Source organism: Telopea speciosissima, chromosome 7 (genome assembly GCF_018873765.1).
Source record: "Telopea speciosissima isolate NSW1024214 ecotype Mountain lineage chromosome 7, Tspe_v1, whole genome shotgun sequence".
Lineage (NCBI taxonomy): Eukaryota > Viridiplantae > Streptophyta > Magnoliopsida > Proteales > Proteaceae > Telopea > Telopea speciosissima.
In genome coordinates, this window is record NC_057922.1 from 50,026,640 (window position 1) to 50,053,736 (window position 27,097).

Sequence of the window (27,097 nt, forward strand, 5' to 3'; positions counted from 1 at the left end):
GGCTGATTATTGGACTGGTTCACACCCTGTTGTTGATATCGTTGAAAACCAGATCGACCAGCATCACGACCATTGCAGCCACCACGATTATAAGACCTACCATTTCGGGGACCATTTGAACCACGATTGGTGCGCCCACCGCGACTATCAGTTGTAGTGGTGGCTGTATTTGCAGTGATATTCACATCAGAGGCATTTTGTTCATCAAGAAGCCTGATTTCCTGTGTGAGAAGCATTCCACGTAAATCTGCATAGGATATTGCATCTCGACAAGTGGTCAGAGATGTGACAAAAGCCGAATACTCAGGGCCTAAACCACCTAAAGTTTGAAGAAAGAGATCCTCATCGCTGACTTGTTTCCCTGCAGCAGCAAGAAGATCAGTAGTCGACTTGATCTTCAAAAGATATTCTTGGATCGTTGATGATCCAAGCTTGGTGTTCTGCAGCTGAAGGCGAAGCTGCATCACACGGGCATTTGAGATGTTGTTGTAAGAGCACTCGAGAGTGTGCCAAACTTCATGAGAGTTGGTGCAACCAACAACCTGAGCATGTACTGGTTCGGTCAGGGAGGAGATCAACCAACTCATTAGAAGTTGGTCTTGGCGCTGCCAAGTTGTGAAGGCAGGGTTAAGCGTGAGAGGTTTAGTTGGGGAAGCATCAGCTGCTTGTGGGAGATATTCAAGAGGGCACGTTGCAGCCCCTGTTACCATATCATAGAGGTCGTAGCCGCGAAGAAGAGGAACAAACTGAGATCTCCACAGTAGATAGTTTGAGTCGCCCAGCTTAATGGTGATAGCATGGTTAAGAGATGGGAAGAGAGGCAGCGAGGAGGACATGGAGCCCAGAGTAGGAAGGCCGCTGGCCGATCCCAAGGACCCCTGGTCTGATGATACCATGTTAGGATCTGAAATTGAAAGAAGAGAAGAAGAGGAGAAGAGAAGAGATAATGGCACAGATATTTTAACATGGTTCGGTTTCCTTGAAACCTACATCCACACAACAATGTTTTCCTTGATTTTATTTAGCCTCCACTAATCCTCTTATTATATAGAGGTTTAGCCGATGTGGTTTTACATGGATAAGTACATGTTTGTTTTTGATATGCTGATCTTAAACTATCCTTAAGCTTGGCAGTGTTGGATAATGACTCAATTACTGATGTTGCTTGATGTAATGAGGTTGAGATAAGAGCCATGTGTGCACAAGCATTGTTATCACATGTAGAGGGAGACTTGGTCTCTAACCGATTGGAGGGAGGAGATAAGGCTGGATCCTTATCGTTAACACTTCTCTACCATGAAAGAAGGTTTGCATCTCAATGTTTCTACCCTTTTTAAAATTTTGTACTTTCTAACTCAAATTATGAGAATACAACAAAAAGGGGGCCAATAAGGCTTTAAAAAATGAGCTCAAAAACCCTAATTGATCGTAGACCGTCAGATTTGATTAGGGGGTTAGGGCTCAGATGTAATTTATAAGTATCTTATGACAAGTAGCATGTAACGGACCGACAACTTAAGCCTGAGTCGTCAGATCTACCTTTGAAATGGCGGGTCACTTCTCAACCGTTAGATCGGCTGAGTTCCATCATGGTTCAGCGGGTGGAAGGAAGACGAAGCAAATGGAATTTTGATAGCGGCTAAATCAGAATCTAAAAAATTGACTTCAACAAGGATCTTCAAATGGGAATCAATCATGTCATGCTCGGTAGTTATGAATGCGGGTGACATATCGGGCACGAGGCTTACTATTTTTCTTTAATCAGAATCTATCCTACCATGCACCTGCGTGCACGTTACATGGGATCACCCAATAATTGAGTGTAGTGTGGTCATACCGGCATCAATATGCGCAACCAATTAGACTACTTGCAGGAGCATCTCTTCCGTCAACTAGTCCATGACTTTATAGGAGCCACCCGATTAGAATCTTGTGATGTGGCTTCATCTTTGCCGCCCAAACTCTGTTACAATGCATGCGTATGCAATGTTTTTTAGTGTGCCCGACCAACCAATCAGCCCGAAATGAAATCTTGTGATATCTTCTCCATTTTAATGAATAATTTAATGTAGCTCAAACCAAAACACTCGTGAGAATTTGGTGCATCACAAAAAATATGCAATCTTAGGAAAAACGTGTAGCAAGCACCTTAATATCTCCAAACTCTCCCATTTTCCTTCTTTTCAGCACAATGATATGAAAATCGCAATGACTTCTTCATTCGATACCGGATCAACGGAACTTCAATTGTGTTAGAAAGATAACTTGATGTAATACAACTTCCATGTTCAGTGCTCCTTCCAAATGTACCATTTGGCCTACTCAAATTGGCTCCAAATTGGACACATTACCGTGAACCTATGAAATCTCCATTCAAAGTGTGTATATCCTTCACCTAATGCTACCACATGTTCGTAATCGTTGAATAACGCTGTAATATACTGCCAAACACTGCCATATGTACCAAAATACCTCTATATCATTGCCAAACATTGTTCGCATTGTCACTGTCAACTAACTGTCTGACACTACCAGCTCTGCCAAAACACATACGCATCACCTGAACATCACCAAACCATCACCATATAATTGCCAATAGTAACAACACTTGATCTATTTGCCCAACAATCTCCCTCTTTGGAATTGTTGACAACAACTCCCTTCAATAAGTCACCATGATTGTATGCTTGCACTTTTCTCCTCCTTTGATAACAAGTACAAAGGTTGACGGCGCTCCCCCTGTATGGAAGCTCTCCTGCATAGACTCACTTATCAAAGTGCCCAGCGTATCTTTTTTATCCTATAGAGAGTGAAGTTTCTATGCTCACTCACCTACTCCCCCTACAGTGTACCATCTATTATGCTCGTGGAGAAACAACTCCAAGGGTGTATTCGAGTTGTTCAAAGTTGTTCTTAGGAAGTGCTTTTATGAAGATGTCGGCCAATCGTTTAGATACAGGAAAAAAATTCTAATTTCATTTCATTTGCATTGACCTTCTCCTTCAAAAAGTGATACCGGATGTCGATGTGTTTTGTCTTCAAGTGTTGTACCAGATTTTTCGAGATGTTCATGGTGCTCATATTATCACACATGATCGAAACCAACTCATCACTATGAATCCCGAAATATACATTCTATCTCTTCATCTAGATCACCTGAGCACAATTGGCTGCAATTGCAATGTATTTGATCAGTTATCAGGTCGGCCTAGGCCAAATATAGTCTATGCAAATGTTTTTTTTTTTTTTTTTATGGATAAAAAGAATATTATTACATAAAAATCGAACAAATTTGCAAAAGCTTAGAGTTGATATAGTCCTTATAATTAAACTAGGTAAAGGGGATACTAGTGAAATTAGCAGTGGGTTCCGCTAATTCTAAGAAGGGACCAATCAGGTTCCATGGTAATCTAATATAGTTTGTAGGAATAAAATGTTCATAGAGGTCCCTATTATAAAACAACACTTGATTGATCTGTATATCTACTTCTTGAGCGCATTTCCACCCTTGAAGGAGCCCAAAAAGTTCTGCTTCCTTTGTATCATGAGTAGAAAGTCTATATGCATCTGTTAGCACACCTTGACGATCTATCAAAACGCAAAAAGTCCAACTGGTTATTCTAAGGTCTGGTTCATATATGCTTGCGCCAATTAAACCAGAAAAGTTAATTTTTACATTAACAGATAATGATGGAAGAATAAGAGGGTGTGTGCCTTGTGTAAAAATTAAGTCAAATAAACTTCTAGAGGAAGGGTAAATATTCATGTCAGAGAGCCATTTCAACACGTCAGCCTTAGCAGTGAAGTAGAGCACTTTGTTCCTTACATTTCAAATAAGATAACAAGGTACAATAAAAACAAAAAAAAAAAAAAAAAAAACAAATCATACTCTATGCAAATGTTAGACGCTACGAAATCAATAGTCCAAGTTTTTGCAATTACCCATACACTGACATTGAGAGAGAATCTCTCGAGGTGCAATAAAGGATCATCGACGCTAAGGACTGGTTGGTCGACCTATATCAGTCGCCAATGTCGGTAGATTCCTCTTGTATGTCAGTTTGAGCCATTTCTCCTCTTATGATTTAGGCCAGCCTTAGGCTTGGGCTAGGGCCTGGTTTGGTATAGGCCCTAATCCAACTCTGAACTAGGTCTGGTCTAGGTTAAGCCTATCCATAAATTACTTGAAATGCACATAATTCTTTCATTAAAAATTTATTTTTTGTGATTCAAAATTCATTTTAAAACTTATTTCGAGTGTTTTTAAGTGAGATGAAAATTAGAAACTATTTTAATAAAAAATTATTCGAGCAATAAGTGTCATATGACAAAAAAAAAATATAATCTTTTGTAAAATAGTTACTAAACTGAAATCTTTTCAAACCATCTTTTAATACATAAGATTAACCATTAAATCATAAAATAAAGGCCAATTCAGGGTTGTTGACATGATTATAACAATACAAGATATCAATAGGATTGGGATCTTTTGAGCCATAAAAATAGGTCCCCTATGTCTCAGAACACCTATTCATCAGTAAGAAGCACCACCGAATGTGACAAAATGAGGTGTTTACATTCTCTATTGTCATAGTGAGGTAAAGATGGAGGATATTGTTGCATAACAATATTAATTTTCTCAACAGTAAAAAATCAGCATTAAATTCCTTTTCCAGTCCAAATAGTTTAAAACAGTCAAACGGTTTTCATTCAATAGAGAAATAGGAATAGTCATTTTTCGATAATCTACAAACATGTAAAAATAAAATTAATTTACGATATACAACCTGAATACACATTAAATAAAAACGTTAATGATTCAATGGTACGTACCTCATACCTTGAGCTTTCTTTTTTACTTTGTTAGTGTGAATTGAAACCTTGCAATCCTTACACTCATGACTGTCATCATGTTGTTCTGATTGAAAGTATTGTCTCTGTTTGTCATCCCTCTTTTATGAGATCAGACTGCTAATATTTTTGACCACTTGAGTTTTTCACCATTCTTGTCAACTGACACACATTAAAGTCAAGTGTATACCTATCATCTCAAATCAAGTGACATACTATGAGATGATGTCCTATTGTCACAAGTTAATTCCATTAGTTGTGTCCAATAATGATCCCATAGGAGATGATGCAAGCCACATCATCGATAAACTCAAGAATTATATTATCGGCATCTACAGAAATTCATCTTTGAAATTCTCATACTCACCAATAATAGGAGGCCATGGAATTTCTACTTATTAAGAAATTTCATATTACATAGGCTTTAATAGTGAGAGAATACAATTGTCTCATATTAAAACATACATAGTACATATCAAGTAACAAGAACATCCTCTCATGATAAAATTAAACTAATGTCCAATTTCATAAGGGTGAAAAAAGCAATTTAACCTCTTAGTTACTCCCACTTAACAAATAAATTAGTTAAGTACTACATATCTCATATGCGGTGAGATGTTATAGAAAGTTCTAATATGTGGAAAATTATAAAAATATAAACCTGCATTGGTTATCTGGAACCTTGGATGTGTCTTCATATACTATTAAACTTTATCTATTAAATAAGTTAAGTTTTTGGTTGACCCCCAAGTAGTATTTCATGGGCTTTTCCACTTTATTTAACATGGTTTCAGAGTCTAGGTCTATTTTTGTCATATTTAATATGTATATCCATATATATGCCGAATTTGCACCCGGTGGGGGGGTGTTGATATGTTGGGAGTTATAAAGGTATAGTCTCATATCAATATTTGGGACCTTGGATGTTTCTTAAAAAAATCTTAGGCTATCTCCACCTAATATCTTAATATTTTGGAATGGACTCTCCAACATGGTATCAGAGTCTAGGTTCATTTATTGAGATGCTGAGAGTTATAGAAGTACTCTTACATCGGTTATTTAGGACCTTGGATGTGTCTTAATACACTTAGGGCATATCCACCTAATGCTTTAAGTTTTTTATTGAACCCTCAAATAGTATGTCGTTGATTTTTTCCTCTTTATTTAATATGGTATTAGATCATGTCTGTTTATTGTCCTCCATAAGTTGTCTATCGACATATAGAGCCAGGTATAATAAAGATTTTTAGGGGAGTGTAGAGATGTTGGAAGTTATAAAGGTACAATCCCACATTGGTTCTCTGAGACATTGGATGAGTCTTCATACTATGGGCTATCTCTACTTAATAGCTTAAGCTTTTGGCTTTGACTCTCTGATGGTATTTCATAGGTTTTACCACTTTATTTGGTAGGAAGATTTTACATTCAACATGCTTTTACTCACACATAACAAACAAACCCTTAAACCCTGTTTGTTTAAAGGGAAAGATGGGACCCATATGTTGGTGGAGTTTTGTTGGAATGAAAATATTGAGGTAAAGTAATTTTTTCCATGAATAGTAACTAAAGTCTCACCAATTTGGTGAGACTTTGGATAAGATAGGGATGAAATTTTGAAGTGTCACATCAACAGACAAAACATTTAATGATGCTTCCCGAGCTTTTGTAAGTTCACTATCCTAGGATAACCAAATAAGGTTGGGGTGAGATTTTGAAATGTCACATCAGGATTTACTCACCCCAATTCCCCACCTCACCTAAGTCTCCTCTAAACAAAGGGGGTCTTAATCTAATTAAAGTAAATATATCTTAGTTAAAGAAACATTGAGAAACTAACACACCAACTGGTTGCTCAAGGGAAGTACAATATGCTATTAAAAAGCAGAGGAAGAGAGAGATTAACATAAAAGAACAAGGAAAACTAACACATACATGTATCACACATCATTTCTTTTTAAAACATTCACATTATGTTAATTGATTTGCATAACCATTGTCCAAGTGTATGACAAAAACTAAAACATAAGTTCTTGAATCAAGTCCTTATGATTCAAGAACATAAAATAATCAACTCTTAATTTCAAAACTTTGATTTCTTAACTCTTAGAAAATACATCAAGAATTTAATAGGCATCGCATACTAAAAAACAAAAAAAAAAACAAAATTTTGATCTAATACTAGGATTAATACCCATCAAATAGGTCTGCATGATATTCTATACCTTTAAATATCTTATATGTTGAACCATAAAGTCCATATCTCATGTTTTGGTGATGAAACAATCTTTTGATGATGACAACTGGGATTACTAATATGTGTATGCATGTAAAAGATCTAAATAATTCCACAACTATAAAGAAGCATCAAAGAGATTTATCATCAAGTAAATTGGTGATTTGAGTTTATTTCGATCTGATTTTTTGAGAATCACTTAATGTGTGTTTCTATCTTCCTCTTTCCTGAATTCCGCTTTTGTCCCTGATAGTATATAAGGCTCAAGTTTGGCATTATCAGACATACTAAACAAGCTCGGTTGTAGCTCAAATTTGACATGATCATCAATATGCATGTTATATTTATTCAACTAAATTTTTAGATTCAAATTCCTTCTCTACTATGAGTTATACACGTTTTACCACTTGTGGACAGATTTTACCACAACAGATAACTCAGATTTAACACTCATATAAGCATCCAAAATTTGGATCCCATCTTTGCAACCTTAAGACATCACAATTGATCTCAAACCCCATAAATTCATAGTATAATTATAAAATATAAATCTATGATTTAAAATCACAAACTATAATGTCAAAATCGTTAAAATCAAACCTACAATCAGACCTCTTGGTCTTGAATCAACAATATACCTTCTCTTTCCTCTGCTCCTTTGAATCCAAAACATGCACAACCAAAATATTTTTCAAATAAGTGATTACATAATCTTAAGTACTCATTTGGACTTGAAATTAACAAATAAAACCTAGCTTGCTGAAAGCATACTTGAGAAAAACCTAGCTTCCAAAACTCCAATCTCTTCACAAATTCTTCATTTGTAGACACTATACTTGAAATTACAAGAATCAAATTTTTTATCACAGCTCTAGCATCACTCTTAGTCAACAATCTAACCTTGAATCATCCAACCCATTTTTCTTGGAGCAAAATCTCTCAAGTTCTTCTCCTTCTCATTCTTTCCTTGGTCTCTCTATGATTTGGGTTTGATATTGTGTCTTCCTCTATAAAATCCCCTTTCTTTTACAAAACTTTGTCCCCAAGTTACTAATTAAGCCCATGGATATTTCCCTAAGTCAAGTCTTAACTCAAATCTTGGACCTTAAATTTTTCCAATACAAGGACACTTCTTTCCTATTTCTCTTTCATTATTAATCCAAATGATTAGGATTGACTACTATGAAAATAGGTTCTCAAACTTGGACAGCAAGAAAAGAACATCAAAATAAAAATAGGATTTTTCAACACTTTGTCACCTCATCATTGTTGTCTATGATTGAAATCACAACTTACTTGCAACCCAACATTGAACAGATTGAACCATTAATAGACCATCTCATAAACCCATAAACCATATATAGTATTCCATATTAAATCAACCACATAAATTCCATTATGAGCATCATTAGAATGCATGAACCCCAATTATTAAGATTACTAAATTTCTAGGATATTACAAGAGATATTTTGCTTCTCTTACAATTTATGAGTTCTGTTACCTTGTGTGTAAGACACAAAAAAATCATTTGGTGACTATGTTAAAGGTAGGGTGGTAGTCATTTATAAAACACTTGGTTTGTGTTGAACATTAAAAGCACTAATGCATATGATTAGGGTATTCGAATCAATCAAATGAGGGATTAGGTTTACTTGCGAATCCATAAACGCAAATTCTCCTAGGCTCTGTTTGTTTAGAGAGTAGCATGGGATTAATGGGAAAAATCGGACAAATGGTTTCCACATGTCGGTGGGGTGGGAAGTGGGAGGAAAAGTAGACTTTTCCATTTCCATTAACAATGCAAATGATTGCTGGTTCCATGGGGAGAGGGAGTATTGTAGAGCACATACAGTAAACTTTTTCATTCCGCGAACACTGGAAAAGTTCCACCCAATTTGATAAGACTTTGGAAGGGGTAGACTGGGGGACACTTCAGTAGAAGAAAAGGAGATTGTCGGATAACTTTTCCACCTCAATTTTCCATGGGAATGGAAAAGTAAGTACATGTTTCTCATTCCTTAAATCTCACCACACCAAAACCCCTCTAAACAAATGGGGTCGTAAGGATTTCACTATTTGATCAATCCAGAGACCACATGAACTTAAAGAACACCTCCCACAAACAACTATTAGGTAGAAACAATAGCAAGACTCTCTACAAAACCCTAATCTCACACTCAAGAACACAAGAAGAAGAGAGAGAGAGTATATTAGATCAAAACATAGGAGAGATAGTTGGAAGCTTCTCATATTGGAATTAGTTCTCCTCCCCCCCCCCCCCCCTCCCCCCCCTCCTCCCTCCTCCCTCTTAACTACTATTTTATAGAATAGGAGACTATAGTATTTTTGTATATCTCAAATTTTTAAATGGTGGGATCCTATTGAATGATCCAAGGTTTTTCTATTTGACTTAATATTTATTTCCAAATAAACATAATTGTAGAAGAGGACACCTAAATAGGATATAATATAAAAGCCCTTAAAGATATAGTTTCTTTATGATTGGTTCCTCCTCTTTACATTATTACATAACGGATTTACAGGAATAGAGTTAATTACTATCTCCACCCTAGTCTATCGGATCGTCATATACAGATAATTTGGACCATCAATTGGAAATAAAATAATTTTTAAAATCTTTAAAAAATAATCATTTTAAATTATATTATAAGCTATTTGTAAAGTAGTTATACAATGATAAGCTTATTTGGGAGTATTCTGATATATGATAAACTACAAGAAAGTTGTTTGAGGTGGCATGACCATGTTCAATGGCAGCCTTTGGATGCTCCATGACGGAGGAGTATTTTGATTTAGATTGAAAGAACTAGGAGAAGTGGGGAGGAAAGGCATGCAAAACTTAGGCCTTGTATCAAGTACGACCTCGAATAGAGCTGATTGGAGGGCAAGGATCCATGTAGCCAACCCATTTAAGTAGGACGAGGCTGAGTTTTTTTTTTTTTGGGACTACAAATCAACAAAAATTTTATAAAAGAAACAGTAAAATAGGATGTACAGGATTTATGTCTAGCTAGACAACAACAAAAAAAAACAAAAGAGACTTGAACCTCCACCTTCGGCATTGTCATCAACAAATGACAAGACCACTAAACTTGAACTAAGGATCCAATTTCAGCATTTCCATCAGTCAAAAACCTTATAAACAGCTCAAAGAAAACTCAAATATATATATATATATATACATCAATTAATCTACAAATCTATATCATGGTCTACATTGAGCATCCCAGATGATCTCATGAGAAACAAAAGGAGAGACAACCCAAAATTTGCAAAAATGGAGAGCCACCCCTTTCATGCTAATAGATCAGTCACAGAGTTGACTTCCTTATAGCACTGAGATATTCTCCAAGATAATGACGAAAGTAATTCCATTGCTGCTGAAATCTCCAAGAAATAGCTTGAGATTGAACACAAGACAGAACACTAGCTGAATCCGATTCTATCCAAAGATGCTTGATTTGATTCTCTTTGGCTCTAGCTTAACACCAATGAATGACGCTTAAAATTCAGCTAAGAAATTCGAATTATTGTAAAGAATGCTGGTTGTTGTTGTTGTTCATTAACTATTTATAAAGCATGCTAGTAGGCCTCAGAATTTTGTTCAATCATAATCTGATATTTCTTGATATTCTCCCAATACGGGTAGTGGATTTCTTTTTGAGCATTTCTTTCATTTACAACCCAAACATCATACACCCAGTGCATTGATATATCGTCTAATGACATCAACTGTAAGTATAACAAAGTCTATAATGTTTAACTGCAATGATAAGGTCCTCTCAGATTATGAGACCAATCGTAACTATAAAAGCTAATCTTGTTCTTAAACAATCGATAGTAATCTATTCAAAACTCTCAAATGATCCAGTCCAATGTACACTCACACTTGCGCCCAGCAGCACTATTTTTGGTAATATACACAGTACGACAACCACATGAATGAAATGTCCAATTCTGTCCCTAGTCTTGAACAAATTAAGGTATAAACCTTAAGACACACAAACGCCAATAATATCAACATAAAATAATCATTATTTAAATTAATCAAATTTGGGTTTGATGGAAAAATAAATCCAACAGGACCTCAGTTGGAAATCACGTCACCTGAGAATGAATATTGAACTCATTAGACAGTAAAAGGTAAGGTTTCAGGATCTGCCTGTTGACAATGATCATGATATGTAGGGACGTTTTCAAGGGGGAAAATTAAATTTTGAGTTGCTGGTAAATGTGTGTTTTGTGTTTTTTCTTCAAGGGTCTATATTCGATCATGGAGGGCGGGCCTTGGTGCAACAATTAAGGTTGCTCCATTGTGATCAAGTGGTCATGGGTTCGAGTCTGGAAACAACCTCTCTACGAAAGCAGGGGTAAGGCTGCGTACATTATGACCCTCCCAGACCCCGCAGTGGTGGGAGCCTCATGCACTGCGTACGCCCTTTTTTGGTCTGATCTCCAGGAAAAGTCATCATCTGGAACACACTTGCCGCTGCCTTCTGCCGCTTATAAAAGTGAGGCAGAACTGAAGCGCTCATATGGGCCTTCAGCAGAAGGGAGCAATTACACAGGCATCATGAGAATTCCCACATGTTTCACCAAGCACCAGATCCAGGTCCTGTATGAAGGATTGGCAACACTTATGCTGCAAGAATGCCAACGGAACCCCTGCCTAGATGCAGGACTGATTGTCAACTGCATGTCAAGCTTTGCTTTGATAAAAAGGAAAAAACAGAGTTCTAAAATCATTTAAAATTACCCTCAAATGGATTGATTCAATCTACATGCTTCACTGAAGATTTAGAAAAGCTTCATGCCTAAATCTGTTTACGATATACAAGAAGATGATTATAGTAAAGTGGACAGAAGAGTTTTGTGCCACCCTGAAAACAAATCCTTTTATTGTAGTCTTCTCTTTGTCATGATTTGACAAGGTATCACCCATCCATGCATTCAATTATCCAGTGCTTCCTCTTCTGAAGGTGGAACTACATTCTGAGTCTAAGTTCTCAGCATCTATTCGTTCAAGTATCCGCAACGCTTCCTCTTCTGTAGCTGGAACGACATTCCGAATCTTTAATCCATCTTTCATAGCCTCTGGCCGAATAGAGAACGTGAAGTAGAAAGTGTTTGACACCTGCTCAAAAATGCACATCACAACAATGCAACTAGAAAAAGGTTCTTTTTTTTTTAAACAATACATCATAGGAAGGATCTAAATTCATAAGAATGATATCGTTAAATTCTAAATTGGACGAAGTGTATGAGGTAGGTAGGAAGATAAAGCTAACATAATCCTGCAACTAATGTGTGAGGTATTCAGGAGCTCACCTCACTAGACCGTAGCTCTGGCCTCGTTACATGGGCAACAACTTCTATGTTGATTAATGGACTCTGTGGATTCCCTAGTTCTGTGTAAAGAACACATGATTTGAGACGGAGGAAGTTCCCGACATCCACCTGCATTCACAAAATAGAATCCCCTACCATGTATCTATCACTGGTTGCAGTTAAGGAAAGACTACAATACCATAAAATGTACCAATGGAGTGAAAGACAGTAAGGTTTCATTCAGAGTTACATAGAAAATATCTGTGCTAATCTTTTTCAAATAAAGGAAATTGCATCAAGGAATGATAACACCAGCTTAACCAGCTAAGATGAGAAAGGAGTATAATTTTGAATGTTAGTGTCAAAAACTCTTGGGTTACGCTATGCTTAGCAAAAACCATCTGGATCACCTTCTCTTTGGGGTGACTCACAAAATCATTCATTCATTCCATCTTCTACAACTTGTGAATTTAAACCTTCACAAGATAACATTCATTTCCATCTTGATAAATAGACACAATTTGATTCAGAGAAGTCAACAAACAAGCTCTTGAAGCAGTCAAGAAGCATAAGTTTTGATGCATCTTTTCCTATTGGCATTTTCAATAAATAAAAAAATGGGGATGTACCACTGTACCCAGTGCATGAGGCTCCCGCCACTGCGGGGTCTGGAGAGGGTAGCTGTAAACACTAACCAGACTTTCTTATACCTATTTGTAGAAGCAGCACACATATCATTTTCTTCATTCATTAATATATGATTTTTACTATGTAGCGGGGCAGAGCCCTAAAATACCAGAACCAAGAGAGATGTGAAGAGAGGAGATGGAGAAGAGAGACAGGAGAGAAAGCTATGATCGAATTGATACTCTCCTGTCCCCCAGCTTTATTTATATTTAAAACTCCAATTACAATCAGGAATCATAATGTAATAAGAAATAACAAGTAGAACTAAACTTACAATCCTAGTCGCCCAAAACAGAGAATCTCGATTACGACTAGGAATAGCCTAATCGAGATTCTCACACCACTCGATACTTTAACACTCCCCCTCAAGCTGGAGCGTACAAATCCCAAGACCCAACTTGGAACAATTTTTCCGGAAAGCAGGTCCAAACATAGGCTTGGTAAACATATCACCAAGTTGATTAGCAGTGGAAACAAATGGAGTAGAAACTAGCTTCTTCATAACAGCATCACGAACAAAATGACAATCAACTTCTATGTGCTTAATCCTCTCATGAAAGACTAGATTGCTAGCAATGTAAATAGCAGCTTGATTATCACAAATCATCTTCATAGGTTGAGTGATAGGGAACCTCAACTCCTAAAGCAATGACTTAACCCACATCAACTCAGTTGTAGTATGTGCCATCGCCCGATACTCAGCTTCAGCACTAGACCGGGTAATAGTAGTTTGTTTCTTACTTTTCCAGGTGACTACATTACCACCTACAAAGGTACAATATCCAATAGTCGACCACCTATCATCACCAGCGCCCGCCCAATCAGCATCAGAAAACCCAACCAGATTAGAATTCCGATTAGGTCGATAAATAAGACCCTTACCAGGAGCACCCTTTAGATATCACAACACACGGCAAGCAGCATCCCAGTGAATTTTCTTTGGATGTTGCATAAACTGACTAATAACTCCAACGGCAAAGGATATATCAAGGCGGGTGACAATAAGATAAATGAGTTTCTCAACTAGTCTTCTATACCTATGAACATCTATAAAATCCTCACTCTCAGTGGACCCAAGCTTTTGATGGGGATCCATGGGAGTATCTACAAGTTTGGAAGCAAGCATCCCACTGTCAGTTAGTAGATCAAAGACACATTTCTGTTGAGATAAATTAACCCTTTTCTTGCTTCGCAATACTTCAATAACAAGGAAATACTTGAGAATACCCAAGTCTTTCATTTGAAAATGTGATGAAGATATGACTTAACTTGAGTAATACCAGAAGTATCATTCCCAGAGATAATAATATCATCCACATAAACCACCATCACCACCATTTTTTTGGCTTGACGACGAACAAAAACAAAATGATCAGAATAACACTGTGAGAACCCAACCTTAGTGACAATGGAGCTGAACTTATCAAGCCATGCCTGTGGAGCTTGTTTCAATCCATAAATTGCTTTACGAAGCTTGCAAACTTTGGTAGAATCCTCCCCCTGAGCAACATAACCTGGAGGTTGCTCCATATAAACCACCTCTTGAAGATCACCATTGAGAAAGGCATTTTTTATATCCATCTAATATAACGACCAGTCAAAATTAACATCCAGAGAAATAAGAATACGAACAAAATTTAGGCATGCCACTGGTGACAGTCTTGAAGTAGTCAACGCCATATGTCTGATTATAGCCCTTAGCAACCATTCGGGCCTTAAGTCACTCAACAGAACCATCGGGATTATATTTGATGGTATAAATCCATCGACATTTGATAAGATCCTTTCCAGGAGGTAAAGAAACCAAAGTCCAAGTCTGTCGAGATAACAAAGCATCCATTTCTGTTCCATTGTTGCCTTCCAACCAGGGTGAGGTAATGCCTCACGGTGGGTCTGAGGAACAAAGTTAGTAGATAAAGCAAAAGCAAGAGGGTGATATTGGATGAAAGAATGACAAATAGAGACATTTTTCAATGGGATAAACAGTTAAAAATTGGTGGGATTTCTGAGTGCACGTGCGAGTACCTTTACGAACAACAACTGATAAATCAAGAGAGACCTCGGCATCAGAGTCAGATGGAGGGGCTGGAGGAACGACATCGGCATTAGTGGATGGCAGCTCTGGATCACAGGAAGTAGGAGAAGAAGGTACTGTAGGAGCCAGTTCAGCAACAGTAGGGGATGGTAAGGCAGGGGGTCGATGGCGGCGACGATGATAGACATGTATAGGTGGAGATGATGAGATGGGAATGGGTATAGGTAGAGGTGGACCTAAAAAATCGTCAGGGGTCACATTAGATGGCGTAGGAGAAGAGAAATAAGGAGTATTTTCAAAAAATGTGACATTGCACTGACATATTATTTATTAGAAACCAGATCAAAACATTTGTATCTTTTTTGGGTTCTAGAATAACCTAGAAAGATACATTTGGTAGAGTAAAGAGATAATTTATCAACCATAGGGTGAAAATTTTGAACAAAACACACACAGCCAAACACAAGTGGTGGCCTGGTGGGGAAGGAAACAAAGAACTATCAAGATAAGGGAGAGACACAGAAACTTTATTGTTTAAAACAGATGATGGCATATGATTAATAAGGTAACAAGCAGTGAGGACAGCATCACACCAAAACCGTTTGGGAACATTCATGTGGACCATCATGGACTGGGCCACTTACAGTAAGTGCTTATTTTTGCGTTAGGCCACTCCATTTTGTTATGCGGTGTACGAGCAACTAGTTTGGTGGATAATACCATGAGTAAGACAAAAATCAGAAATTTCAGATTGGATGTATTCAAGAGCATTATCAGAACGAAAAACTTTAATGGCCTTATCAAACTGATTTTTTATTTCATGATAAAAAAATTTGAATACACTAATAAATTGAGTCCGGTCCTTCAACAGGTAAACCCAAGTGAAATGAGAATAATCATCCACAAAACTAACAAATACGAAATCCTAATCTATTATGAACACGACACGGACCCCAAATGTCAGAATGCACTAACGAAAATAAAGAGGAACCTTCAGGTTTGGTACGGGCAGGAAAAGAGGCACCGTGATGTCTGCCCAGTTCATGGGCTTCACATTCAAGATGAGATGTAGACTTGCAACTAGGAACCATTAACTGAAGTTTTGGTAAAGATGGGTGACCAAGGCGCAAATTCCATTGCATGGAAGAAGAGATAGTAGTAGAAGTAGTTGTAGTAGAAGGTCCTGTGCCATCCAGGTAATACAGGCCATCACACTCAAGCCCGCCACCAATCATCTTCCTTGTCTAAAGGTCCTAAAAAACACAATAAGAAGGATAAAATGTTACAGAAGAATTAAGGGATTTAGTTAGTTGACTAACAGAGGCTTAGAGGTAATTTAGGAACATGAGAGAGGGTTATGGAGGATGTGGGAGAAAAATCTCCATGGCCAGTTACTTGAGTTGAGGGCCCATCAGCAAGGGTAACATTAGAAGAAATTTGATTCAGTGAAGAGAACAAATGAGTGTTACCAGTCATATGACAGGAGGCCCCAGAATCAATAAGCCAGGACGCAGAAGAAGGGTAAAAGACTGAGTTACCTTTATATACTACGGCGGCGGTAGATGTGGAGGCAGAATTAGCTTCAAGTTGTTGGAGGCATTTAACTAACTAGTTGTAATCATCACGGGACACAGTGGATGAGGTACCCGACGTAGAACTCTGAGTCATATCATTGGTAGGTTTCTCAGTAGAAGTGTCAGTCATAGTAGCATTGGTGAGTTCATTTGCCCATTCAGGCTTACCATGTTTGGCCCAACAGGTATCCACAATATGATTTGGTTTCCCACAATAAGTGCATTGGTGGGAAGACTTGTCAAAAGATGAATAATTTGTACCTCTTCCACCAGTACCCCGGCGACAGCCCCTGGTTTGGCAACGACCACATCCGCGACCACGACTAGCAACAAAAGCTGAATTTTCTTTGGAGGAGGATCAGACTTGGATGGGTTGGCCAAACAATTGATGCGAGAAAAAACTTCATTGAAAGAAGGAACCTTCTCCCCTGTGAGTAGTTGACCTTTGACAGATTGATAGTCGCAATCCAGCCAAAAATTTTGTAACACGAAATTTTGCCCGTTGTTGTTTTAACTGATCCAAATTAGTGGTGAGCGGCTGATGTATATGGAGTTCTTCAATCATTCCCTTATGACTTGCAAAATATTCATTCAAAGATTTATCTCCCTATTGAAAAGTGAAAAGCTTCTCATAAAGATCATACATATGGGAGATATTCTTTTCTTGAGAAAAACTTTAACATAGATCATTCCAAACATCCTTAGCAAAGTGTGGAACATCACATTAGATGCAATCGCAGGTTCAACACTATTCCATAACCATATTTTAACAACTGAGTTCTCACGCATCCACTCATCATGAGTCTTGACCGTAGTAGGATCCTTTGGATCAACAATAGGTGGATCATCTGTAATATACTTTATTTTTCCTTTTGCATGAATGTATGCTTGCACTGCCTGTGCCCATAACAGCTAGTTTGAAACTCTAGATAACTTAAAGGTAGTAATTTGAACTTGGACAGTATCCGTTTGAGTTTTGGGAACAGCCATAAGTAAAGCTAAGCAATTCCTTGGAGAAGCAGCAGTAGTAGAGTAATCGGCAACAACAGTAGCAGAAATAATGATATAACTGGTACTTGAATAGGACCAGATTAGGCTAAATAAAAAAAATTAAATACCCAGCAGTAAGTCAACCAGCAAAATTAGGGTTGAAAAATCCAAAAAATTAATGCCAGATTAATTGGCAGTAGGGTTTTTAAAAACCCAGAAGTTCCAGTGGAAAGGATATCGGCAGTAGCAGGGGTACAAGAAATCCAAATCGCAAAACCAAGAGGAGTCGAACTCTGTACCTGAAGTAGGAAACCAGTATTGATCGATTGGAGAAGGCAGCTTGATAGAAATTCCTCTCTAGGGAATCGCAGGAAGAAACAAAAATTGCTTCGAAGTTTTTTTTTTTACCGATGAATAAATATATTACCAACCCCAAGGGGGGGGGAAAAAGAAGAGGGGGAATATACAAGAGACAGGGGAAAAGGGGGGGGGGAAACAAGAACCAGCAACCCAACCTACGCAGAGGTGGTAGACTGTAAAAGAGACAAATCAAGACCCCAGGAGACAACAATATGCCTGTACCTTGGGGTATCCAAAAGGTGATTGTGGCGGGTAATATTGAGCTTAGAAGAGATTTCAAAGGACATGGCTTTCCAAATCAGATCAAAAGATCGAGAGTTGGAAGTTCATCTCCTGAGGTTCCGCTCCATCCAAATATGATAAATAGCAGCGCCAAAAACCAGCTTCCCAATAGTGTCACAGATAGATGTCCCGGAAAAGGTCATGTCCAACCAGAGCCATTCTCGATCAAAGGCCAGGGGTCTCCTACAGCGGGGCCAGATCGTGGAGAGGGCTTTTTTCCAAATGGTGGCGGTAAAAGGGCAAACAAAGAAAAGGTGGGGTATGTCTTCAAGGCCATTCCAACAAAAGGCGCAAGATGGGGAGACCGGGATGTTGTGATGGAGAAGGACGGCTTGGGTAGGAAGGCAAAGTCTAAGAGTTCTTGAGGCTGTGAAGCTGTGGTGGGGGATATGACCTTGAACCAGATTAATTTGTGCCAGAGGACGGTGAGGCAAGGGGCTCGAACAAAATTCCAAACAGAGATGGAGCTAAAAAGGCCAGCAGGGGAAGGGAGCCATAGAACCTTATCCACATGAGGAGGGGGGGAGGGACGGCCATAAGTGGGAGAGAATAGAGGGATTGAGGTGGGGTGGGGGGTCCGTGAGCCGAGGGAGATGAGGGAGGAGAGAGGGGTGTCTTTAGGAAGGCCAAAAGAATAAATCATCTTGGGCCCAAAGACATTGAAAAGAACCCCACGCGGATGCCAAGGATCAAGCCAACGGGAAGTGGAGGAGCCATCAACAATGAAGGATGAGGTAGCACGAAGGGCGAGGGAACGGAGAAGGAGGATCTTATGCCAAATCCAGGAGGAGTCAAAGAGAACAGGGGCAGTCCAAATGGAATCCTTCTTGAGATGGGAATAGACCCAATTGACCCAGATGGAATCCTGACGGGAGGAGATTTTCCAAATGAGCTTGAGGATGTCAGCGGTATTGGAGTCGCAAATGCTACGAATACCAAGACCTCCTTCAGATTTGGGGAGACAAATGGACTTCCAGCTAGTAGGGTGGAGGAATTTGGAAGAAACATTCCCTTTCCACCACAGAAAAGGCGTTCCATAGCCATGATGGTGGCTTTAGGAATACCAAAATGCCACTCCAATAGATGTAGGAAGCTTGGAGAACTGAACGGATGCACACAAGTCGGCCAACATAGGAAAGGCGTTTGCCTTTCCAAAGCTGGAGACGCTTGCGGATGTTGTCCAACATGGAAGTGCAGTGGTGACTAGAGAGCCTGGCAGGGATGAGGGGAAGACGAGGTATTGACAGGGAGAGAGCCGATGGAAAACCCAGTCAGACGGAGGAGGGTCTCTTTGTCTGACTCAAGGATGCCCGAAAGGAAGATTTTGGATTTAAGGAGATTGATGCAGAGACCGGAGAGACATTCAAAGAGGTGGAGGGAATCCATGATGGCTGAAATAGAGGAGGGGAAAGCCTTAGAGAAGATCATTAAATCATCTGCAAAGGCCAGATGGGTGAGGTTAATATGCTTACATTTGGGAATAGGAGAGATGAGATGGAGATCCATTTTGGTTTGGAGGCCCCTAGAGAGGACTTCCAGAGCCAGGGAGAACGGGAAAGGGGATAGAGAGCAACCTTGGTGAATGCTGACTTTGGAATGAAAAAAGCCAGCAGGGAACCATTAACAAGGACAGAGAAGGAGGGGGAGGAGATACAGGCATAAATCCAATAGACAAAAGCAGGGGGAAAACCCATTTGGGAGAGCACATCGCATATGAAGTCCCAGCGGCGGGATTCAAAGCTTTATGGAGTTTAGCCTAGCTTTAAGAGACCGATGGAAGTAGGAAGAATTGGAGTCTCCAAGGTCCAACCACTTAATGCGGGATTTTTTGCGCAAGAAGCTTTCTTCAACGGAAGAGAGGGAGGAGAGATTCTCAGAGAGCTATTTCTCCTCAAAGGCAAGCTCAGGGTTGAGGGGATCCGACTGGAGTCTGGATTGGACAAGGGAGAGGTTAGACCGACAGGAGGAGAGCTGGAAAGGGATGTTTCCAAAGGTGGATAAGTTCCAACTCTTGAGGGCGGACTTGGTGTGACGAAGCTTCCTAGCAAGGGCAATGAGAGGGAGGAAGGGGGAGGAAACCGAGATGCGCCAAGCTTTCAGGATGGTGGGGTGGTAGAGATGGTGGGAGGTCCACATATCAAAGAATTTGAAAGGCTTGGGACCAAAGGAGGAGTAGGGCTGAATAAGAATATGACAAAGGTTGTGGTCAGATAAGCCCTGTAAGGAGGAAATTGGCAAGGGAGTGAGGGAAAGAGTTGAGCCAGGCTTCATTTGAGAGGAATCGGTCGAGCTTGCAAGCGATACGGTTAGGCCCCACACGATGATTATGCCAAGTGAGGGGGGAGCCATACCATCTAAGATCGTCGATACCGAGATCCTCAATGCAATCATTGAAGGCATTAACAGAAGAAGGATCTATGGGTCTTCCACCCATTTTCTCGGATTGAGATCGCACCACATTGAAGTCATCACCCACTCCCCAAGGAAGGGAATCCATACCGGATTTGAGGAGGGAGAGCTCAGTCCAAAGAGACAATCTATCGGCAGCCTGGTAACACGTATAGATCACAGAAATGAAGAAAGAGGTGGGGGAGTTAGGAAAGGAAAAACGGAGGTGGAGAAGTTGGGAAGAGAAATGGGATAGGGAGATGAGAATTTTAGAGGGGTCCCAAAGAATCCAAATACGACCATTAGGGGAATGGTTGTAGTTAGAGAGCAGAGACCAGGAGGGGGCTATGGATGCTGCAATGCGGGCAGCATTCTCTTGGAGAACACGGGTTTCAAGAAGAGCACAGAAAGAGGAGTGAGTGGACTTAATAAGGGATCTAATATCCTGATGCTTAACCAGGGAGTTGAGGCCCCGGACATTCCAAATGAAGCCGACCGACATGGAGAATTAGAGGGAGAAAGGCCAGGATCTCGAGGGGGGGATACTCTTGTACCGTCGACGGGAATAGGCAATAGGCGGTCTATGAACAAGCGGCCTGCGGGGAGGCCGGGGCAAAACCAAGCCAGTGAGGGGGGGATGGACCACAATGGATAAGGCCAGGCAGCCCAAAGGGGGCGGGAGGGGTAGGGAATTTACTAAGGGGGGTCCAAGGGGTTAGTGGAGAGAGAAGGGTCATAAATGGATCAGGTCAGGGAGGGGGTGGATGGGTTGGGATAGTGTTTTTGATAGAGATGGGCCGGAGGTTGGAAAATGGGAAGGTTATAGGTGAAGAAGGATTGGGCTAGCGCTGGGGAGGGGGGAGCAGGTTGGGGAGAGGTTGGCCCGAAAGGGTGGGCCTGGCAAAGGGAGAGAAAGTTTGAGGATGGGGGGCAAAGGGAGAGGTTTCATGGGCCGGGGTAAGAGGCCCAAAGGATGGATGAGAGGGAGGGCGTTTAAGTCGTGAAGGAGGACACGTGGAAGGGGAGGGAGCTGGAAAGGGGGGGTTAGGTAATAAGGGGGGTAAAAGGGGAAAGTGGCTGGATAAAAGGGGTTGGGAGGCTGGATTAGGTAAAGGGCAGACTGACCTTGACGTTGGAGACGGGACCTTAGCACGAGAATGGCTTCTGGTGTTAGAGCTCGCCAGGACTTCAACTGTGGCCTACTTGTCATCACATTAGGAGAAGGGAAAGGCAAAGAGGATCTTCCAAGCTCAGAGCAAGCAACAGAGATAGACCTATCTCCAAAGGGAACTTTTTGGTTCAAGAGGACAAGCTCAGTTGTCAGAGAAGCCGACAAGGAAGGAGTCAGCACGGCAAGGGCCAGAGGGGCCTCGGGGACTGGTAGCGGAAGCTCCGTCGTGCAAGGAGGGGAGCTAGAGGCGCGAAGAGAGCTGCTACGGTGGCTGTGTTGTTGACGACGATTCTGGTGGCAGTGGCAAGGGCGGTGACGGACAGGGTCTCTTCGTCGACTAAGGGATCTGGGGGAGCCAGAAAGGGTCGAAGAAGCGTTGATGAGAGTAGAACCAGGGAGAAGCCCATTTGTGGTAACGGTCGGTGGAGCAGTAGCAGTCGATGGGGATGTCGCAAGAACCATCCAAGGAGAAACCAGAGAAGTTGAGGGACACTCAGCGGCCGTAGAAGGCTGAGAAGCCTGAGTTGAGTTTGGCGCAGCAGTGGATAGAGGAGAAGTAGCTGCACAGTCCTTCGCAAGGTGTCCAAAAATTTTGTAGAGGTTGCAATGTGGAGGAATCCATTCATATTTGACAAGTTCCTCGAAGCAGAACCCATCTTCTTCCATAATGGAGATGGACGATGGAGGAGGAACATCGGCCGAGACATCGACACAAATCCTAGCGTAAGATAGACGATCCTTCTTGAGAGTGCGTGAATCAGTACGCAATGGGAAACCGACGACGGAGCCTAATCGACTGAGGCAATCTTGAATCCGATAGTGCAGAGGCAAACCAGAGAGGGTGATCCATAAGGGAATGGTGTTGAGGTCGACCTTGTGGAGAAGAAGATGGGGCCTCCATTGGCGGAGGAAGATTGGTTTGGAACCAACCATCCAGGGAGCGCCATCAAGAGCTCTAGATTTTGCATCATCCGATAAGAATTTGAAAATGAACACCCCATTGTCAAGAAGAAAGGTGTCCAGCGAACCAGCGGCTTTCCATTACTTTGAGAGGGAGGCTTTGACTGTGTTGAAAGAGGGTCTAGCACCAAGGAAATGACCTACCAAGCAAGATTACCATTGATAGATTTCAGGAGAGAGGATGGAGTTGGGCCAGAGGGCGTAAGGAACACCATTTTCAGAAGAAGGTTTGAAAAAATGGAGGGTAGTGTCGGTGGTGGAGGAAGATGGCTGCGAGAAGAAGGATGACCACTGTTTAGGATCAGCGGGTGCAGAAGGGATAGTGGCGGAGGGTAGTGTAGTTGTGGTGGCGTGAGTGGCGGTGGAAGATGGGGATGGCGGGATGGTGTCGGAGGGGATTGTATCAGTGATGGCGAGAGTGGTGGTGGAAGATGAGGATGGCGGCATGGTGAAGGTGGATAAGGGGGGAGGAAGAGGAGGCGGAGATTGCTCCAGGTATTAGGCTTCAAAGTTATAGATCCACTGATTGGACCAGAAGGACAGCAGCAGTTTTAACTTGAATAAACTCCAATCGATTCTTCACTCCAGGTAACCAGTAGCAGTAAAACCCTAGTTTTCAATTGAAAACTTCATCTAGGGTTTAATCTTAAACCATATGCAGCATAGGGTGCTGCACCCTTTAAAGAAAAATCGAGCTGTAGAAGACTCTCAAACCAGAATCACAGATCAGAGCAACCTAATGGTTGAGCTCTGATACCATGTAAGATGTAACAGGGCAGAGCCCTAAAATACCAGAACCGAGAGAGATGTGAAGAGAGGAGATGGAGAAGAAGAGTGGAGAAGAGAGACAGGAGAGAAAGCTATGATCGAATTGATCATTCTCCTGTCCCCCAGCTTTATTTATATTTAAAACTCCAATTACAATCAGGAATCATAATGTAATTAGGAATAAAAAGGATGGCTAAACTTAGAATCCTAATCTAAGTACAAAAGCTCAAAACAGAGAATCTCGATTAGGACTAGGAATAGCCTAATCGAGATTCTCACACCACTTGATACTTTAACAAACTAATTAGGAAATTGTCATAACTCTCAATGTGGAACAAACAGGGTGGAATTTTAGAATGAAAATAACATTTTGAATAGCCTTTGCCCTTCAGGCAGGATCACTCAATGTGACAACCATAACACTAAAACTGTAAACAGCCTTGAACATGAATGCTTAAGTGATCAAAATCGATCACCCAGGCCCTTTATTTATAATAAATTGAATTACAATTAATCAAAGTAAGAATAGGAATGCTACCTCAGTCCTAATCCTATTAGGAATTCCTAATACAACTAGGACTACCAAAATAGAACTCGGCTGAGGAAAAAACAATAAAAATAAGAAAAATAAAAGAAAGACAAACATAACAAGACTAGGACTAATTACCCCAATCGGGTAAGTAGCCTATTTCAACACTCCCCCTCAAGTTAGAGCATAAATATCAACCATGCCCAACTTGACCAGAATAGGATGAAAAACCTTTCCACTTAAATCTTTAGTGAACACATCAGCAAGCTGGTCAGCAGATTGCACGAAAGGAACACACACCAGCCCTCCTTTCAACTTTTCTTTAATAAAATGCCTGTCAACCTCCACATGCTTGGTACGATCATGCTGAACAGGGTTGTGAGCAATGCTAATAGCAGCCTTGTTGTCACAATACAACATCATGGGAAGAGGAACAGGAGTACCAATATCTTGCAATAAACCTTTGAGCCATAACATCTCACAAATACCTTGTGCCATAGCACGAAACTCTGCTTCAGCACTAGACCTTGCCCCGACGTTCTGCTTTTTACCACGCCACGTAACAAGATTGCCACCAACAAATGAGCAATAGCCAGAAATGGACTTTCTGTCAGAGGAACCAGCCCAATTTGCATCAGTATACGCTTCGACACGAAGATGACCATTTGGAGACAAAAGAATACCTTTACCCGGTGCTGATTTTAAATACCGAAGGATCGGATAACAGCATCCATGTGAGAGGAATGCGGATCATGCATGAACTGACTAACCATACTCACAGATACTGCTATGTCAGGTCTTGTATGACACAGATAAATGAGCTTACCAACCAATCTTTGACAACGACCTTTGTCGACAAGAGTTCCCTCCTTTTCTTTAAGTCTGGTAGTAGCATCCATAGGTGTATCAGAAGGATGACACCCTAGCATCCCAGTCTCGGTCAATAAATCTACGATGTACTTTCTTTAAGAAAGAAAGATGCCCTTAAAAGACCGAGCAACTTCTATCCCTAGAAAATACTTTAGTTTTCCCATATCCTTTATTTCAATTTCTCGCCCAAGGTAAGTCTTCAACTGGGTGATTTCATGATTGTCATTCCCGGTCACCACAATATCATCCACATAAACTATTACGAGAGTTACCTTTTCACCATTTTTCTTGATAAACAAGGTATGATCAGCATTGCTCTGCTTATAACCCGCAGAGACCATTGCCTTGTGAAATCGTCCAAACCAAGCACGGGGGGACTGTTTCAGCCCATATAAAGCATGTTTCAATTTACAAACTTTCCCGCTAGTCTTTCTCCATGGAGGAAAGCATTCTTCACATCTAATTATTGTAACTCCCAGGCAAGATTCACTGCACAAGAAAGTAGCACTCTGACGGTGTTTAATTTCGCAACTGGTGCAAAAGTCTCCTGATAATCGATCCTAAGTCGGAGTAAATCCCTTTGCAACCAGACGTGCTTTGTATCGATCCACAGTGCCATCTACCTTCTGTTTCACCACAAACACCCACTTACATCCAACTGGTTTCTTTCCTGGAGGAAGAACCACAAGTTCCCATGTATCATTCTTTTTTAAGGCTTGCATTTCTTCCATCATTGCTGCTTTCCACTTTCCATCTGTAAAAGCTTCCTGCCAATTTTGGGGAATACGAACAAAAGAAAGAGAAGAGACAAATGTACGAAATGATGGGGAAAGAGAGTCATAAGAGACTACATGAGAAATGGGGTGCTGGGTACAAGCCCGAATACCTTTACGATGAGCAATAGGTAAATCAGGAGACGAAGGAGAAGATATGTTACCTGGAGATTGATCTGGTTCCAGGGCCGACAACTGTAGTGGTGCTGGTGTTACAGTGGATGGGAGCTGCTTGTATTTGGAATGTCCCCTGTGATAGGTTTTAAGATTAGAGTCGTTAATTTTCGTCTGAAATTCCTTAATGGTTTGTTGGACTGCAGTCATCTCCCCCTGAAGGGAATTGTCACCAATAGGATTTTCAGCATCTTCTAAGTTCTCCCCCTGGGGAAAATCCTGTGGGGAACCATCAGAGGAAAGAGGGGAGGAAGCAACAGTCAGTTGAGGGGTGGGATAAACAGGGGGTTGGACCCGACTCTGGGTCTGTACGGGAAGGTCAACCATCACATCTTCACTGAAAGTCTCCCCCTGAAGAGGTGTGGATTGATAATAGGAGAGAGATTCATGAAAGATAACATCCATACTGGTAAAGGTACGACGTGTAGGAGGATGGTAACACTTATATCCCTTTTGGGAGGGAGAGTATCCTAGAAAAATACAATGGGTCCCACGGGGTTCGAGCTTTCCCGGAGATTGGGTATCACGAACATAACAAACACAGCCAAAAACTTTGGGTGGGACGACAAAGGAGGAAGAACCCTATAGTAAAGAAGCAGGGGTGGCAGAGTCAAGGACTTGGGTAGGGAGCCTATTGATAAGATAGGCAGCAGTCAGGACAACATCTCCCCAATATTGGGAAGGGACAGAATGGGCAAACATAAGAGCCCGAGTCACCTCAAGGAGGTAGCGGTTTTTTCTTTCAGCCACACCATTTTGAGCTGGGGTATCGACACAACTGGTTTGATGGAGTATACCATGGGCAGCAAGATATTGCTGGAACTGACCATCCATGTATTCTTTACCATTGTCACTCCGCAATATCTTGAGAGTGGTAGTGTATTGGGTTTGAATCATCTTATGAAAATTTTGGAAACAAGAAAAAACTTCACTTTTGTTGTGCATTAAATAGACCCATGTGCTCCTAGAATAACAATCAATGAAAGAGACAAACCAACGATGGCCTTTGAGAGATGGTTTTCGGCTAGGCCCCCAAACATCAGAGTGGATAATATTAAAAGGAGAAGAACTTCTTTTATTAGAAATGGGATAAGTAGAACGA

The 27,097-nt window shown here is 40.7% G+C and overlaps 1 protein-coding gene across 1 annotated transcript in view; it reads right to left on the reverse strand.

The window, feature by feature from the left end:
• Positions 1-12,001: 12,001 nt before the first annotated feature.
• Positions 12,002-27,097, reverse strand: part of LOC122668918 (acyl-coenzyme A thioesterase 2, chloroplastic-like) — a 36,239-nt gene continuing 21,143 nt past the window's right edge. Inside the window, exons 4-5 of the mRNA XM_043865491.1 lie at positions 12,435-12,563; positions 12,002-12,240 (exon numbers count right to left, since the gene is read on the reverse strand). Of these exons, the coding sequence (XP_043721426.1) occupies positions 12,061-12,240; positions 12,435-12,563 (309 nt within the window). The 3' untranslated portion in view covers positions 12,002-12,060. The remainder of the gene's footprint in view (positions 12,241-12,434; positions 12,564-27,097) is intronic.